Source organism: Lytechinus variegatus, chromosome 8, assembly GCF_018143015.1.
Source record: "Lytechinus variegatus isolate NC3 chromosome 8, Lvar_3.0, whole genome shotgun sequence".
NCBI classification, from domain to species: Eukaryota; Metazoa; Echinodermata; class Echinoidea; order Temnopleuroida; family Toxopneustidae; genus Lytechinus; species Lytechinus variegatus.
The window spans coordinates 7,051,357-7,071,283 of NC_054747.1; the positions used below are offsets into that span (position 1 = coordinate 7,051,357).

General features: G+C 38.2%; 1 protein-coding gene across 1 annotated transcript; it reads right to left on the reverse strand.

Moving 5' to 3' along the window:
• Positions 1-1,683: 1,683 nt before the first annotated feature.
• Positions 1,684-18,193, reverse strand: LOC121419912 (BUD13 homolog). Its single transcript, XM_041614401.1, has 7 exons — positions 18,051-18,193; positions 9,162-9,352; positions 6,421-7,311; positions 4,590-4,706; positions 3,454-3,574; positions 2,778-2,968; positions 1,684-2,242 (listed from the first exon to the last, which is right to left on the reverse strand). Exons 1-7 carry the CDS (start codon positions 18,176-18,178, stop codon positions 2,067-2,069), a joined length of 1,815 nt encoding a protein of 604 aa, XP_041470335.1. The 5' UTR covers positions 18,179-18,193; the 3' UTR covers positions 1,684-2,066.
• Positions 18,194-19,927: the final 1,734 nt, after the last annotated feature.

Here is a 19,927-nt window from a genome sequence, read left to right on the forward strand (position 1 = left end):
GTTCCTGAAATCTAACAAGTTGTATGAAAAGCAGCTTCGATCTTGCAACTTTGCTCACATCAGAATTGCCCATCCTGAAGAAGCCACCACACCTGGAACAGCTGATCGTAAGTCATGAGCGACTACCAACCACTGGCGATCTTTTCTTGCAAGTTAAATCCACACCAATGAAAATTTGGTGTGCACAATTTACCTCAAGAAAGGATCACTAGTTGTTTGTAAGTCGCTTGAATTTACAATCAGTTTTATGCCATCAAACGGCTTGCCTTACGTTTGTTGGCATGTGCTGACCGAACTGTCTTGGGCCCTGTCTAACAAATACTTGCAACAGATTCAATTCAAAGAGGTTTGTTAGTTATGCATGAATTGACACACACCCAACAACCTGGGTCCCATTTCATCAAGACATGTTATAGAAACAAATGCACAATTTTCTATAACAGACTTATAATCAGCCAATCAGATTGATGGATTTCAATAGCTTTTAACTGTTATTGCAAATTTGTTGTCATAACAAATTTCATGAAACTGGCCCCTGCTCTTGGGTGTCGAATTACATTCTCAATTATAATGTTTCCCATCATATAAAGTTAAAATCCAATCTTTTTAGGTTAAATTTTAAGATGAAAATTCCTGTTGTTGACAAGCATCTGAAGTTAATGCAGACTAGGCCCGTTTCGGGTACACGTGTACACGCACGGTCAAGTCAGTGCACGTGTACTAAATTCCATCACCGTGTACACGGTAGCATCTGCATAAAGCTTGCGTGGGACTGTAAAGTCAGTGAACAAGCTCACAGCCTCACATTAATTCTATAGTTCTAAGACTCTGCACATGTTTTAATCACTAATATGTCAATATATTTCAATTAATCTAGAGTGAGTTTACTTCCAAAATCACCGATTTAATCCACATTAATTCTGGAGACTCAAGTTTTTGTACCAGCGAAATGGGTATGCTCCGGTCAGTGCAGGGCCCTAGTTAGCGCCGACGTTCGTTGGATGCGCATTTTGCATACTGTACCGTACATACATGCACAGATCGCTGCAGAATTGAGTGTAACTGAAGTTATCGATTGATTTTCATTATTTTATTGCCAATTTGAGGAGCGTGTGTTTGTAGGCTTGTAGCATGTGTATGAGCGTATAACACGTAACGAGACTCTCGAAAGCGTTCTTCGATCACTTTTAGAGCCAATTTGAGAATCACCAATTGCGACAGCGATCATTGCTCCAGTTACGTGTTATACGCTCATAAACATATGCTACAAGCCTACAAACACACGCTCCTCAAATTGGCAATAAAATAATGAAAATCAATCGATAACTTCAGTTACACTTAATTCTGCAGCGATCTGTGCATGCATGTACGGTACAGTATGCAAAATGCGCATCCAACGAACGTCGGCGCTAACTAGGGCCCTGCACTGATTTACTTTTGCATTCTTTATTAATTTAATGCGCTGCTAAGCTGAGTAAACTTTTTAATTGCACCAATTTTTGTGGATTGATACTTCTAACTTCTCAGGTAAGCTTTAAAACCGTGACTTAGGCTACATGTAGGAAACACTGAAAACATACTGTAACTCACTCTCAGTGTTTACAACGTGTACACGTGTACACGACCGAAAAACACGCCGTGTACACGTGCATCAAAAATGGACTTTCAAACCGGGCCTAATGGAGACCATTTTAAAAACATTTTAAGAGTTATAATAAATATATTCAGCTCTACTTTGTTGAGACCTTGACGAAAAATGGGTTATCCCAAATGCACAAGAACCAAAGAGCGTTTCGTGAGAAGTTTTGAAAGTGATTTTCCCTCATTGCTCTCAGCCAATCAAAATCAAGGATTTGCAGTAGCTTGTAAATTCTGTCTTTGAAAGTCACTGACAAAACTTGTCATGGCATGCTATCTAGGTCGCAAGGTGTGTGTAAATTTGAGCCTCAAGAAACAGTCCTCTGTTCATTTTCAAGCAGCCACTCTGTTTCTTACACCAAAAGTTCTGCTCCAACAACGGAATCCAATATTTTAGTAATGGTTGTGCTCTTCTTTATCATTTTCATTCACATATCTTCAATGCTCCATTTATAAGCGATTTCTGACGTAGCCTTCTTGTCCGATATTCTCTGGAAGTATTTCTTCTCGAATCCGCTAGATCGATCGACCCCGTCCCATCGGTACCCTGGCTGGATGTTGAAGCGGTTCGGTGGTGGCTTCGGTCCTCGATACCTTGGTTTCTCTGTACAGAGAATAAAAAGTGATGACTGATTGATGATCAACAAACCATATGCTTCATTTTATTTAGAATGGAACAAAACATACATCATCATTAGGGGTCCTTTGCAAAAAGACACATGATCAAACACATTCTAAGAAATGATATAAAACTCAGCCAATTAGATTGACACATAACGGGATGTGACCTATAACCTTGTGATTTAACAGCAACACTTTCTGGAAAATTCCAGTGGGTGTTTTATGAAGAGTTTAGTATGACTTTAATAAGAGTTGCAACTAAAATGTCCCGTGGCATGCCAAATAAAAACACTGTCCCATTGGTCAAATCATGCAAGAGGACGGAAATTAGTGCGTATTAATCAATAAGAGCGTGCATTATATATCACATGCGCATCAGAATTAAGCATGTTCTCAACCACTCCCCTAGTTTGGGTTTCATTAAGCTGTTCGAAGGTTACGCATGAGTTTATGCACAAATTATAATAAGGGAGGGGACGGAGGGTAGGGGGAGGAAATGGAACTCTTCCAATGGATACCTTTAATCCCAGCCTTCGCCATGGCCTTGGATTCTTTCTTCTTCAGGAACGCCAGCATGGGGTCTCCTTCTCGGTCCTGTTCCTTCAACATCTGGTCCAGGTCCTTGTCGTCTTTGTACCTCGCTAAAGGTTTGGCCATCTCTCTCATCGTATCTTCAATGCTGTTCTTCTGATTCTTGACTTGGGCCACTCTGTACGGGTCACAAAGACATTTTTATTCACATTCAAGTGCACTGCTACTCAACTGATTTCACACAATTGTTGAATGCTGCAGCTTAAATACTCACTGTCATCATTTTGGCTTTTTAGAATCTTTCCAAGAAATCTACATGTACAACTGATTTTTTCCCAAAATTGGTTGCCGCGTAACTATAGAAATGGGTGCCTGCTACTAAGCAGAACTCCTTTTCTATTGGTCAATTCAAGAAATGACTTAATTCACATCTCTTTAGCTAGAGACTAGAAACTTATTAACTTGTACATATGCATGTTTGTGAATTAATCAATTTTTGTTTGGAGAGGCCCAAACATATCAAGTGGTTTGTTTATTTCTCAACTTTTGTTCTCCTCAGACAACAATCCTTTGAATTAGTAAGATTTTATAATTTTTCGAAGTATTGAAAGTGTTCTTTTCAAGAAAACTCCATACATGTACCAAATAGTAAACAGACCTTACCCTTTCCCCCACTCCAAGAATTTCTCATCTTCTTCAGCTTTTCTGGCCTCCTCTTCTTTCTTAATTCGTTTCTCCTCCTTCAAGTCTCTCCTCTTACCACTCTTATCCCTGAAAACAGTCTCTGTAGGAAGACAAAACATAGGACAATACAAGAAAACCTGACCACCACTCTAACAAAGGAAATAAGTGTGTCACTAAGGCGAGCACATAATTCGCCCATCTGTAACATGGAAAATGGAGCTATTGGTCAAGCAAGAAAAGTGGAAGATGGCGACTTCACCTTTGACCTTCTGACCTCAAAATTAATATATTTTTAAATTTATGATGACATTTCAAAAACTTAACCTTGGTTAAGATTTCAATGTTGATGACGTCACCGCCGTCAGGAAAGCGGTGCCTATAGTCTTGCTCTGCTATGCAGGTGAGACAAAAATGATATCCTCAATTCTACTTTTCAAAAAGTTTAAATTGGAAAGGTTGTTTACAGTGCAAAGAGAAGGTTCAGTAATAAACAATAGAAAAACTGGCATAAAAATAACTGAAAACACTTTCATTCTCACATTTGGAGCTAAAGGTTGATTTTATACTCAAATGAGCAAAATCAAGTCGTAAGTTTATAGAACAAAAAATAAGGCTTCTAGACGTCTTAAAATGTATGATTCCTCCAGTGACAGTTCATGAATAAAATATATACTACACAAGTTACTACATGTACTACAATTTTGAAATAACTTTGTGTGATCTTTCTGCCCTTGTGATCTCCTCTTCTTTTTTCTTCCCTCCTTTTTTATTCTCCTTCTTCCTCTACAGGCTCTCCTCTTCCTCCTTCTTTTTCTTCTTCCTCCTCCTCCTCTTCTTTTTCTTATCCTCCTTCTTCTCCTCCTCCACCCCTCCTTCTGTTTATATTCTCCTTCCTCTCCAGGCTCTCCTTCTTCCTCTTCTTCCTCCTCTTCTTCTTCTTCTTTTTCTTCTTATCCTCCTTCTTCTTCTTATCCTCCTCCTCCTTCTTCTCCTCCTCCACCCCTCCTTCTGTTTATATTCTCCTTCCTCTCCAGGCTCTCCCCCCCTCCTCCTCCTCCTTCCTCATTATTATTACTATTATGATTAATAACTAGTCTCTCTCAAGTCACACTGACCTGCATTTTTACCACTGATATCATCATCAAGCCTTGAGTAAGCCTCATTGGTTCTTCGTCTTGTTGCTTCATTCTCTCTCCTTAGGGCAGCTGCATCTGATAAACCGGCCTTAGCTCCTGTATGTTACAAAGAGAAGTTAATAGAACACAAAAATTAAGACAGTTTAGTTTTTCAAACCACAGGCGACTCTGCCTAGAGCGCATGTATTAACCCTGAAAAGACTGGGGGGCTGATTCAGCCCCCCCCCTCAACATTTTTCGCGATAAATCCGCCGCTTGAATGTTTTTGACCGTGTCGCTCGCTGACTTTTTACTTTCAAGTCTCGCGCAACTTTTGAGACCAAAATTGTGACCCCTGGGTACGCGGATCTGAAATTACGCAACATTTCGTAAGTGCATGCAGACCCAAAATTACTCAAAAACGTGAATTTGTGTAGAAATCCGATGCAAATAGTCTTTTTAGCCAAAATTCATAAATGTATCATTATTTTTCCATTTACTGCTTAAAATCAATTAAATTTATCTTTTTTATAGTAAAAATGAAGTCCCTGACAATTTCCGTTGTAACATAATAAAAAACAAAAATTCGAAAAACAAAGAAATACATAAGAAATTTAGAAAACAAAAGAATACATAAGAAAATAAATGTGATGTTGAAATTTTTTAAGAATAAATTTGATCAGATGCCAATCTAGAGTATGTAAAACAAAAATTAGCATTTTAGGGGCATTATTTTATTAATTAGAGCAAACTTATGATTTTACGCATAAATTAGCATAATAATTAATGAGCGATGAGATTTTTCGCACAATTTTATTTATAATTTTGTAGATAATGCCACGGGTAAAATGCGTGCCAATTTTCGTCGCGATCGCGCGATCGACAGCCGAGATCATAAGGGGGGGGGGGTAGTCCAGTTTGGACCTTGTTGTTTGGAAGTGCCCTTTCCCCAAAGCTAACATAGAGGGCACATGTCTCCCAATCTCTAATCAGCGCCAAACCACTCATCTTCCCTCCCCACCAGAAGAGGGAAGATGAGTGGTTTGGCGCTGATTAGAGATTGGGAGACATGTGCCCTCTATGTTAGCTTTGAGGAAAGGGCACTTCCAAACAACAAGGTCCAAACTGGACTAGGGGGGGGGGGCTGATTCAGCCCCCCAGTCTTCTTAGGCATTGAAATTGACTTAGGCTAAATTCAGCTTCGAAGATGTTATTAACAAATATATTCTGGTCTAAAATAATGCTTTGAAGTATGCGATATATATCGAAATTTCAAAGATCAACTTTTGCAGTGTATTGTAATTTACTAATTGTCAAATATCATTTGGAAGGTAGAGCCTTATTCTGAAGAGGGGGTAGGGGGGTTAATATTCTGAAAAGAAAGAGGCATAATACATACATGTAGCTCTACTCAAATGCTTACATTTCGATGTCTATATTTATCAAAATTTAATGAATTGGTGAGTGGGCAGGTCATAACTTCCCTGTAGAGCCTTCTCCACGAAACAGATGCTGCATGAAATTATACATCATGGATCAATTCCCATGAAATTTTTATTTTGATTGAATACTAATTACCATAATTGCCAATGATGAAACAATCTGTTGCAGTGTTCTTGCATCTGTTTGTATGTGCATAAATGGAAAAGGGGGAAAATTCAGGGGTCAAACTAAACATGCGGTAACCATTACAAACTACTGAAAAATCAAATTTTCACACATTCGATTTGGTGGAGGTACACACTGCATAATTTTGAACCAAATTCTTTAATTCTACGAAAGCTGAGAGTTAAATTTTGAAATTTTGTATTCTTGATGGAAATGTAAATACCTGACAGAGTTGTCTTTGGCTTCCGCTTCATCCCATCTTCAGATTTGCTTGGTCTTTGTCTGTCAGGTGAAAGGTCTGAATCAGAGTCCATCCTTCTCCTCTTCCCTTCTCCCCCTCTCCTGGGTGGAGAGAGGTCATCATCAGAGCCACGCCCTTTCCTTCTGACTGGAGACAGGTCCCGACTGGACCTACCGGACTTTGATCGAGTTTGGTCTTTCCTCTTAGAATTTGATATCCTTGGAGGTGAAAGATCAGAATCAGAGTCATGCCTCCTCCTGGAGTTTTGAACTGGACTAGGTTTTCTTCTCCTAGGAGGGGAGATGTCGGAATCAGAATCATGTCTCCTCCTTTGCTTTAGTCTGTCTCCATTGTTCGTCTTAGTCCTCACTGGTGATAAATCAGAGTCTGAATCATTACGACTTCTAGAATCTTTGGACTTTTTATGTCTTGGAGGTGAAAGGTCAGAGTCCGAGCCATGCCGCTTTTTCCTTGAGTCTTTGACCCTAGTTCTCTGAGGGGATAAATCGGAATCTGAATCATGGCGACCCCTCCGGGAATGTTCAGCCGTGCCATTTCGCCGCGGAGGAGACATATCAGAGTCTGAATCGTGTCGTGTCCTGGGCGCCTGTCCCTGTCTGGCTCTTGGAGGGGAGAGGTCTGAATCAGAGTCGTGTCTCTTCTTCGATGTCCGCTCTGGCCTTCCTCTAGGCGGGGACAAGTCGGAATCGGAATCATGCCTTTTCCTGGACATCTCTCCTGACGTGCCTCTTGGAGGGGATAGATCAGAATCAGAGTCATGACGTCGTCTCCTAGGCGGAGAAGCATCTGATGAGGAATCATGGCGGGGTCTTCGACTTCCTGATGGCATCCTAGATGGTTCTTCCTCTTCATCTGTGAAAAAGAAGTACAAAGCAGGGCTTGAATTAATCCAAGGCCATGGCCTTAGATGCCCTCAGAAATGGCCTTGATGCCCTTTCAAATATTTGTAGACTTAAGGCCAAAATAACTGCCCTTTTTTGCTGTGGCCTTGGTGCCCTGCGGTAATCCAGTGCATGTGCCCCATTGAAAAGTGCATTTATTATTGATGCCCTTTTTTTGGTGGCCTTGGATGTCCCATAAAGTGAAAACTGCCTGCCCTTTCCCTTAAGTGCCCTTTTAAAAAATGGCCTTGCCCCTTTAAATTCTTAATTCGAGCCCTGACAAAGTAAAACAACCAATACAGCATTTTTCCTTTTTCTAGATTGCAAATTAACCAATAGAGGTGAAAAGCAAGTAAAATCCTACTTGTAGTTTTAATAAATCCCCCCAAAAGAGAATGTTGCCATTCAAATTCAATACAGTAGATGTGTAAACAGTCACAACATGAAGAATATAAAACAAAACTGTTTTTATTTCTAAAAATATTATGATTTGGATATTCTAGCAGATGGTGAAATTTTACTTTGGTGAGCTTGATCCAACAATCAACCACTTGGTCTTATATTGCCTAGGGGTCCGTTGCAGAAAGAGTTGCGTTTAAATGCATGTCAAAAAATCAACCGCAAGTCCCAAATGCGCGCTGTTGATTGGTTGAAAATCAAGTTGCGCATGATTTTTTGAATTGCGATTGATTGCAACTCTTTCTGCAATGGGCCCCAGATGCTCTAACTTTCACTTTTGTCTAGTTATTACCGTATTCAAATAAATAAAACTGTGCTCCGTAATCAGTCCAGCTGATACATTACACCAAGTGGATATTATACAAATAGCGAATAGGCATGAGTGCGATGGTGCGAGATTTCGCATGAGGTGAAAGAAAGATGCTCTATTCAACGAGGCGTTAGCCGAGTTGAATAGAGCGTTTCTTTCTTTCACCGAATGCGAAATCTCGCACCATTGCACGAATAAGAATATTCGCTATTTGTGTTGTACAACGCCTCGGAATCTAGCGGAAATATGAAAAAAACAAGAGTTTTTCCCTCCAGTAATCTATGAAAAGGGAGCAAAAATACTGAAAGCGAAAAGCAAAATCCCACAAGCCGGGCCCACAAGCGCACATGATCTTGGACAGCATTGCGCATTTAGCCAGCGGGCTGTACGCGCATTATCACCTTATTCAATGAAATCGCATTGTGACGTCACCTTCTAAGGCCGTGCAATGGTACATTTTGGATGGTACGTCTTGTGTGCAACGGTACGAATGTGTGACATTCAGCCTCCCATTTGATTGCGTATAACAAGCTAAGTAGGCGTTGTACAATAGATAAAGTGAGTATATCTTAAATGGAAATTACAAAGAACTGTAAATGGACCTTTTGGCAATCAGACCAAATGGATACGAGACAATCTAATAATAACAGTCAGTTCTTGTATAGCGCATAACGCATTATGAATAACTTCTTAGATGCACTTCCAAAGGACTTGGATATTATCACCCCAGCTTAAGCTGGGCTGCCTAGGCGCTCAAGCATTCAAGGAATTTATTCCTACCGGGTACCCATTCACCTCACCTGGGTTGAGTGCAGCACAATGTGGATAAATTTCTTGCTGAAGGAAATTACGCCATGGCTGGGATTCAAACCCACGACCCTCTGTTTCAAAGTCAGAAGACTAATCCACTGGGCCACAACGCTCCATGGATCTAGTTGGAGACCAAGTGGAATTAGACTAATTGGGGTGAGAGTGCTCAAGACCCCCCCCCCCAAATAGACAAAGTGGGTGTAGACCAAGGCAAGAGGCAAAGTTGCTGAAGAACAACATACCTTGTTTTATGACTTTCCATTTATCACTCTTCCTGTACTGCTCGAGCTTGACTTCTTCTTCGGGTCTCTCGTCGACAAACCCCGCAACCAAAGGAGCTTCATCGGCTTCTTCAAGCAATTTGGACTTGTCATCATCAGCATCAGGTCGGACAAGGGTTCGGAAGTCCACATCATCATCTAATACACGTACACTGCATTTGAAAAAAAAAATAAGGACTGTTAGAGTAATGCATCCTACATGCACATTCAACAGGTGCCGAGAAACGACAGCCATTTTTTTCAACTAGACTTCCAATCACAATTCAAGCAGTTTTGACTTGTCATTGTCAGTATCAGATGGGACAAGGGTCCTTATCTAGGTCAAGCACACTGGACTTTATCACTCTTCCTTCGAAAGTCCACATCATCTAATACACGCACGCTGCATTTGAAAAAAAAAGGAAGAACTGTTAGAGTAATGCATTCTACATTCAACAGGTGCCGACAGCCATTTTTTCAACCAGACTTCCAATCACAATTCAAGCAATTTTGACTTGTCATCATTGTCAGTATCAGATAGGACAGATTGGCCTATTGTATTCAAGATATCAATTTAGTTGGTCAACTTTTTTATGCCAATTTTGAATACATAAATCAAGGCTCCACATTAACTTTTTTTGGTGGTGGCCCGTTCGGGCCACCAGAACCTTCAAATAATTTTTTTTGGTGGCCCGTTAGTAAAGTTTGGTGGCCCGAAAAATATAAAGAAAAACATTAATTAAAAATGAATAAAACAAACTTCTGAAATATTCTGCAGCCACTACCACTATTCTTTGTACATCTTGTATGTAAATCGTGCTTGCTGTTATTTTACTTTGCTTATTTTGTGGTAATACAGTATATAAATTGTTCTATCATTGTAAATATGAAATGATTGAAAGAGAATAAAAGGATTGTATTTTTCCCAGGTTGTGTGGACTTTTAATCTCCGTTTAGACACACACTCATAATGGCAAAGTAAATAAATAGTGCATATAGCAAACTCAGATAGATTTAGAAAACAATTATTTTTCCTTTCTTCCTTTTTGATCCTAAAACCTAGATTATGCAGGCCCCAATTCCAGTTTATTTTCTCTTTTCCAGCATATTATAGCAGGAGAAATCACAGAAAAATATGCTGTAAATTAGAACAATGTATTAAAGGGGGAAATAAACAAAAATAATTTTTAGAATAATATACTAGTATTGAAAAAAAATGATAAAATGAATAAGTGAAATAAAAAATGAAGAAAGAAAAAACAAACAGGAAAAAAAAATAGAGAAAAAAAAAAGAAAATGAAAGAAAAATGAATAAGACAAAATTATTAAACAAGTGGAATGCCTCTGGCCGTCTCACCTGCATCACGCGGTTCAATATAGCAGCAGTGCTGACTTTGAATACTACTCTAACTCGCACAAGATGTTCAGTGATACATGGTTACTCTTATGTCCACTTTTTATGAACTAAACCAATAAACTTACAGAGATATGATGGTTATTCAACAAAAAACCCCAACATGGCCAAAGTTCATTGACCTTACATGACCTTTGACCTTAATCATGTGACCTGAAACTTGAACAGGATGTTCAGTGATACTTGATTACTCTTATGTACAAGTTTCATGAATCAGATCCATAAACTTTCAAAGTTATGATGGTAATTCAACAGATACACCCAATTCGGCCAAAGTTCATTGACCTTTGACCTTGGTCATGTGACCTGAAACGCGCACAGGATGTTCAGTGATACTTGATTACTCTAATGTCCAAGTTTAATTAACTAGACCAATAAACTTTCAAAGTTATGATGGTAATTCAACAGATACCCCCGATTCGGCCAAAGTTCATTGACCCTAAATGACCTTTGACCATAATCATGAGACCTGAAACTTGCACAAAATTTTCAGTGATGCTTGATTACTATTATGTCCAAGTTTCATGAATCAGATCCATAAACTTTCAAAGTTATGATGGGTATTCAACAGATATCCCCAATTCGGCCAAAGTTCATTGACCCTAAATGACCTTTGACCTTAATCATGTGACATGAAACTCATGCAGGATGTTCAGTGATACTTGATTAACCTTATGTCCAAGTTTCATGAACTAGGTCCATATATTTTCTAAGTTATGATGACATTTCAAAAACTTAACCTCAGGTTAAGATTTCGATGTTGAATCCTCCAACCAGGGTGACCAGACGTCCCGTATTTCCCGGGATTGTCCCGTATTTTGCTTCTTTGTCCCGGCGTCCCGACAAACCCTTCCCGGGACGCCTATTTGTCCCGTATTTCAGAATATTGAACAAAATATATTTAAAAGTGACGAATTTTCATCAAAATAACCAACAGATGACGAAGCAGAGACAACAATAAAATCGATTTGCAAGTTCTACGGTGATTTTCTTGCTAACACAATACGTCGTAAACTAACTGGCCTCCTGCCATTGTGTGGCAGGCTACTAGCTAGGCATGTAGGATCTGAGCAGATTCTCTCCACCAAACATGCCAAAATAATCACAAAATCGGCGGGAAATTTGTATGACTATATTATGGGTTCTCAGATTACTGATTTGGAGATGTAATCTCGGAGGAACAATTAAGTTATTGAGTTTTCATAACTAGATCTAGTTGTTTCAGCTTTCGTTTTGAGTCTTGTTGTGTATGATGCCGCGATGTTTCATCTAATTTTTAAGTAAAAAAAAATCACTTTGAAATTTTATTCATTTCTAAAACATTATTTTTAATTTTAAAATTATATTTGAAAAACACCAAATATCATTATGATTTTTGTTAGATGATTGGATTTTTTTTGCTTGAAGTTTGAACTTTTTTCCTCTTTCTTTCTTTTCTATCCTTCTTTCTTCATCCTTCTATCCTTCCTGCTTGCCCGTTTTTGTTCCATCTATCTTTATTTCCTATTTGTCTTTCCTGATCCTTTCTCTCTCTGTTCATTTTTCTTTCTTTCCCCCTTTTTCTTACCCGTCTTCTTTATCAAATTTCCCTTTTTATATTCTTTCTTTCTTAAAACTTTTTTTCTCCCCCCTCCCTTCCTCTCCTCTTTCTTTAAATTCTTTCTCTTCTTCCATTATGTTTTCATTCCCTCCTCACTTAAATTCTTTCTCCCTCTCTTTCCTCCTTTCTTTCATTCTTCATTTTACTTTTCCTTCTAATTCTTTCCCTTATTCTTTATCTCCCTCCCTCTCTTAATTCCTTCCTTCCCTCCTCCCTTCTTTCTCTGTTTGCTTCTTTCTTTCAAAGAATGAAGGAAACATTTTTCTTTCATTCTTTCTTTCCTCCTCATTTTTCTTACTTTTTTTTCTTTCTCTCCTTTTTGTTGTCTTTCACACATTGTATTCTTCTGCCATTCCTTTCTTTTTCTTTCTTTCTGTATTCAATTCAAAGAATGACGGTAACATTTTTCGCTCTTTTATTCTTTCTTTTATTCTTTTTTCATTTTTCCTTCATTTTCCCCTTAATTTTTTCTTTCTTTTTTATCAATTCATCTCTTTTCTTTTGTCTTTTCTTTCTCTCCTTCATTCTTTCGTTCACCCACCCTTCCAATTCTTTATAATTTTTCACAGGTGTAACCAGTAGCGTAACTACGGGGGGCATGGGGGGCACGTGACCCCCAATCGGCTGGCCCAAAAAAATCGGGGGAAAAAGAGAAAAAGAGGGAGAAAGTGAGAGAAACGTAGTGGGAAGGAAAAATTATTGTTTATTATGTTATATTATATTATTATGTTATATTACATAAAAATAAAAAAAGATATTATAACTTTATGAAACATAATTTGCTCAGGGCCTATGTCTTTATTGTTCCTGATGCTTGCATTGTCTGTTCAACGAGATATATAATCCTGTTGTACTAAAACCTCCCGTTTTCAAGTCAATATACACGAAATATATATCCTCGCACTACGAATTATTATTGTTTTATGCAGTGACATATCATTTTAAGGTCCTAATATCAAACATTTCACGTCCGCGCTTACGTTCGCATTAGTGAATTAGTGAGATATGTCCGCTCTTCATGAATTCCTAAAACCAGTCCCTAAAAAAAAAAATGTCCCTTTTTCTGATCTGAATATAAAAAATTTCAGCTTGCGCTCGCATCATTTGGTTAGTGAAATACGCATGGACTACGTGAATTCCTACAAACAAGCCTTAGAATGCCCCTCTTCAGGTGTGAATTTCCTAATTTTTAACTCGCGCTTCGCGCTCCCAATATTTGATTAGTGAGAAGTGCATGTTAATCATGATTACAATGACTACAGGTGCTTTATGTGTTTGGATGCATATAATTCTAAAAAAATCAGCAAGCGCTTGGTACTCGCATTAGATTATTATGGTGAGATATGTATACTCTTAATAGATTCCTACAATATAGTCCTTAAAGTGTCCGTTTGGGGTCAATATATACAAAAATTTCAGCTCGCGCTTCGCGCTCGCATTATGTGATCAGTAACATACATATTCGTTTAATGACACTGTCCTTATGTCTCTATAGGTCAGTATACCTAGCAACTGAGCGTGCTTCGCGCGCTCACTAGGTGAATCAAAATTTTTGCTGGTGCCCCCAATGCCGTGACTCAAGATACGGCACTGGGTGTAACACTGTGTAGCCTTCTTTGTTGATGTTTTTTTGTCGAGTGTCCCGTATTTCATTTCATGTGAAATCTGGTCACCCTGCCTCCAACATGGTCTAAGTTCATTGACCCTAAATGACCTTTGACCTTGGTCATGTGACATGAAACTCTAATAGGATGTTCAGTAATACTTGATTAACCTTATGGCCAAGTTTTATTAACTAGGTCCATATACTTTCTAAGTTATGACGTCATTTCAAAAACTTAACCTCAGGTTAAGATTTGATGTTGACGCCGCCGCCGTCGGAAAAGCGGCGCCTAGTCTCACTTTGCTTCGCAGGTGAGACAAAAATGGGGAAAACTATTATTATTCAGTAGAAACATATTCTTTAATCAGGCATATTTAATGGGAAGGGGTATAAATGGTTTAATCACTATAAAAAAATGAAAGAAAAAATAAGAAAACGGCAAAAGTTATATCTGAAAAAAATGAGAAAATTCCTTCCCTATATTTGACAAAATGATGAAAAAATTTCACATTTCATATCAATGAAATGCCTTCCCAAAGTATTACTATTTACTTCCTTAAGAGTGGTTTAAGAAGTCATTTATAAACAAGAAAGAAAGAAGCTGTCAATTTATTTTTGGCTAGAAGAGACACAGCTTCGAAATAAACCAAATATCAACATACATACAAATGCACACGTGGGACTGTGATGTACTCACCTATGTGTTTTATGTGTATTAATGCATTTGGAAATCGGTCTTTTTGAGTCAAAAGAGAGGTCATAATTCCTCCTTTTAATGCTTGCAAGTAATCAGGTTTCAGTAATATGGACTGTAGAAGGGCATTTCATTGGTGTAAAATGTGACTTTGACGTAGATTTTCAAAGTTCTGGGAAAGATTTCTTCGCAGTTACATTTCGTATCGCAGCTCCCTGAGTCTGAATAGTCTGCTAATGCACAGCTAGCTGCAGTGGCTTCATGCATGCAAAGCTCAGCCAGACAGCCGGTGCGGCCGGCTGAATAATAGTTACTGTATGCTATAGCGGTAGGCCTACATACTGTCATGAATATGCGATTTGTGTGTGTGTGTATTTGTGTGTAGATTAACAAAAAAGGCGCATGACGAATTGGCTTGCATTTTGAACTGTAGAAAGTTGATAAATGCATGCAAAATCAGGAGAAAAATTGCGCTACTTTGAAAATTATTGGTTGCCCGATTCGGGCCACCAAAACTACATTTTTTCAATAATGGTTGCCCGAGATGAATTTCTGGTGGCCCCGGGCATCCGCTAATGTCGAGCCTTGCATAAATAAAGAATTTCATAAATTGGTGTATTTTTGGATGAGTTGTCAATCATTGTTGGGATTATTTAATGCATTCAGGAAATTACATGTACTTGATTTGAACCTTGATATAGATTTATGTACGTACTTGAGAAATATGGATATTTCAGCTGTACATAATCAAATACTTTCCATTTAGGAGGCATTATTTTTAATTTTAACTCAACATTTTCTGCTAATTTCCTTCTGTCTGGGAAAATTGTTAAATTGGTTGCAGACTTGCAGTCATGTGGTTGATGGTAATTTATGAAGACTGTCGTAATGTGATTGATTGATATTAATCTATTTGATTAATCAAAGCAGCACAACATTTGAGACAACTTACCCCCCATTGAGATCGGATAGGCTACCCGTGAACCCAATTAACTAATAAGAGCGATTTGATTTGAGTACATCATGTACATGGTTGTATTTGATATATTTTCATTCCTGGAATTTATTCCAAATTGTTCTGAGTTGCGGTCTCAGTATAATCTCCCGCATGGTGGCAGCACTACCAATTATTTGCTTCGCCCTTGGGCTTGGCTTCGGTTTGCACTGCGTTTTTTTTGGTCACTTGAAAATGGACTTGTGTTTTCTGTGTCAAAAGTTGGAAAATTTGAAGAAAAAAAATCTTTAAAAATCTTTGAAAAATTGAAATCTAAAAATCTTAGAACTAGAAAAATCTAGTAACTGTTCCAAACAAAAATAATTTCAGTCACTGATATCATTTCCTTGAAACAATTAGATCTAGATTTTTCTTATTTTTAGATTGTAGATTTCAATAATTTATTAGATTTTTTCTTCTTATTTTCCAACTTTTCTTACAGAAAACGTATCAATTTTCAATTGACCAAACTGAAGCCGAATCCAAGGGCCTGGGCTCACTCAGTCAAGGGTTCATTGCGTGCTGCCACGCACAGAAAATCAACGCGTAGAAGTCGTGTGTTGTGGACACCAGAAGTGGGATCCTGGCATGCGCGACCCACTAGTTAGAAATCCACTGCCAAATGAGGTTCATGGTGCCAGGTTTAATAGTATACTAATACTAACCTCGCAATACGTACTGTGAGTGGCCTGGGCTGGCTTGGCCTTGGCAAAGCGAATCGATCATGGACATAAAAAAAAACCCTGATCGATGCAAAAATATTTAGACTCTACATTTCGTATTTTAATGTAGACAGCTGGCAGCCGTCTGTTTCGAGAAGTTTTTTAACATTTCTTTTTATTTCTCCTCGTACACAGACGGCTTGCTATCATGCAAAATCCCCCCCATCGGGGCTCTTCAATTTTTGTCTTTATTGAATAAAAATTTTGAAAATTAATGTTACCAAAATGCAAATTAATTTCCCTCTTGGCATTAATTGCAAAAAAACAGGTGACTTACCTCGGCTGTCGCGCAAATTCAATTCCCCGTTTCATCCAATCTTAAGTACATAAACATAGGCCTATAGCCATTGAGTCCCCTGTACAGATCGCGCTAGAACTTCGGTCTCTGTATTTGGTGAATGAAGCCAACGGCGTTCAGCTGAGCAACCAACATACCGGTAACCCTTAACAGAGACCAAAGCTTTTTTTGGTCTAATTTTAATGTAGGCCTAGATTAGACCAAAAGCTTCTGTCTCTGTTATTTTGGTTGTTCAGCTGAACTCCGTTGGCTTCACTCACCAAATACAGAGACCAAAGTTCTAGCGCGATCTGTACAGGGGACTCAACGGCCATATGTTTATGTACTTAAGATTGGATAAAACGGGGAAGTGAATTTGCGCGACAGCCGAGGTAAGTCACTGTTTTTGTTCCTTTTAACTTGATTTTTCTCTGTTTTTTGGCAATTAAAGGGGAATCCAGCCTTGGCCATAAAATGTTGTGTTGGGGAGGAGAAAAATAAATCAAACAGAATGGTGAAAGTTTGAAAGAAATCAGACAAGAAATAAGAAAGTTATAGCTGTTTTAAAATTGAGATCACTAATACTATGTAGATTTCAAATTGGCAACTGGGAAAGTAAATTATGACAAGAGGCAAGGACAACTTTCCCATAGGCCATGTACTTTATTATCAGGGATTTGTGGTTTTCTCCTAAGTACCCATTCCCCTGGGGCAGTAATCTAAATATAACCCAGGTAGTATATTGTTTTATGTCCTCAGAAAAGAAAAATATAATTTAAAATAAAACTTTAAGGAAAAATTACACATTAGCCATAATATGTATTGAAGAGTAGTCCTTGCCTTACATCACTATGACATCCCATATGCGGCCAATTTTAAGTCTCCATGGGTGTAGTGATTACCAATATTTACAACTTTTAAAAATTCATAACTTTCTTTTGGTTTGTCCAATATTGTTCAAACTTTCACCGATCAACTTGTCTGATTTTTCTTTTCCTTTTAAAAACAAATTTTATTTGGGTTGGATTCCCCTTTAATGCCAAGAGGGAATATTAATTTGCATTTTGGTCGCATTAATAATAATATTCAAATTGTTATTCATTAAAGACAAAAATAGAAAAGCCCTGACGGGGGGATTTTGCATTGCAAGTCCCTTAATGGTGGCTGCACGATAGCGAGCCGTCTGACGATAGCGAGCCGTCTGTGTACAAAGAAATTTTTTTAAAAATGTTAAATCTAAAACCTCCTCGAAACAGACGGCTGCCAGCTGTCTATGCCTAGATAGGCCAGAATTAATCATGATAAAACATTGATGAATTAAAACAAATTGCGTTTGGTATGGTTAATTTTATGTAGAGTAAGAGGTAAGAGTGTTTGATAATATCAGCAGCAGCATGCGACTCTTGCAAGCTCGAGCTCTTGTCTTGGTATGGTAGGAAGCCCCTTGCATGTTCGCCGGATGGTCCGGCGTATGACGCTCCGGATATTCGCTGCCTCTCCTTGTTGGGCCTGCATTGAAGGCTTTGAAGCTGGACTGAATCATTTGAAATTATAAAGGAGAACTTACCTAGCAGCCTTCACAGCTACTCCTGAATGTCCTCCATGTTTTTTCTTTCGCTTCTTCTTTTTCTCCTCAGTATCACCTCCTGAAAGATATCTTTTCAGGTATTCTTTTTGGTCGATGACTGATGACATGACTGATTTGTTGCGATTTGGTACCGGTACATTCGGCTCTTGGAAACTCGTCCGTTTATAATTATTTTCGTCTGGCGCGCGAGGGGCGTCGAGCTAGGTCAGTAACTTTTCTACGAGAACAAAATAATAAACATAACAAAACTTAATCATGATTAGGCTTTCGTTCGTTCTATTCATCTGAAATACCAGTATAGATCTAGTACTACCTGTCGCCGGACCCCCCACGCACCTCGATTGGTGGAATATGCTATTCATCCAGTCACAGACCTTATTAATTACCCTTTTCTTTTGGTTAGTATAAATATTGGCGCGCTTAACATCGCATCTAGATACAAATCTTCACAGTGATCGAACAAAACCTTAGTGAATGTTTAATTTTTATTGGTTAATGTCCAAAAAGTTCAGGAGCTCTATATTCTCGAAATGTCTAGTTGCGCGATTGACCAAAAAATATAGATCACAACGTCAAATTTTCCAAACCGCTCGCTCGTGGATAATTGTCATCAGAAAATGCTTTGCTCAATTACTTAATTACTACAAAACACAACTTCTTAACACAGAATGGTGAAAAGATAAAATGCCCTTTTGGCCGCTTTGCCTTCTCCCAACAAAAATACGTTCCACGGCCTGGAATGACCCCCCCCCCCCACACACACACACGCTCGCATTATGCTATTCATCCGGTCACAGATAATTACCCTTTTCTTTTGGTCAGTATAAATGTTGGCGCGCTTAACATCGCATCTAGACAAATCTTCACAGTGATCGAACAAAACCTTCTTTGAATGTTTAATTTTTATTGGTTAATGTCCAAAAAGTTCAGGAGCTCTATATTCCAGTGTTGTAGTGCCTTGATGCTCGGCCTTGGCCTTAAGGCGCCTTAAGGCCTATTTTTTCAAAGCCGGCCTTGAACATTCAAGCCTTGGCCTTGAGAGGGCCTTGGCCTTGAGGATTTTGAGCCTTGAAATTTCAAGGCATTTTCAAGGCTTTTTCAAGGCATTTTGTATTTTGTACTTTCATTTGCTTTATATAAGTAATTATAAATGTTTCAATTATTCTGTAATGACACTAATGGTCAAAACTACCAGTCACCAGAGCAACAGCAGTAAGTGTACACTCTAAAAAATATTGGGCAAAATTTTAACCAGCACGAGGGTAGTTATGTATCCAACCAATTTTGGGCGGTATTTTACCCAATGCGGGAAGCATATTGTCCAGTAAGGTTAAAAAATAAGCAGAAATTACTTAAGAATGAGCAAAATTTTCATCACACTGGATAAATAATAATGCCCAAAAGAAATGCCCAATGTTGGTTGGATACATAATTACCATCATGGAGCATTTTTACCCAATATTTTTAAGAGTGTAATAGCTGTGTCATCGATTGTAATTGTTAAATCATCATTATTAAGAATTATCACATTGTAACAAAGAAAACAGCAGTAATGAAAAATAACTATTAATTGGTAATGTGTTGTAATCATGACTAATGATGATAATGACAATATTAATAATGATAATAATGACAGTAATAATGATTATGATCAAGATCATAGTGCTTTGATAATTCTGACAGATCTGACTGCAATTTTGACAACAACTTTCATACTTTAACAAAGCTAACTCTAAGGAATGATTTATAACAAGGTTGATTTCTATTCCATTAGGATTTTCCTTGTATTATTTTCTTTAGCCAACAAGAATGATTTAAGTCTTAATTATATTCTGAAAAGATTTGGAAAACTTGTA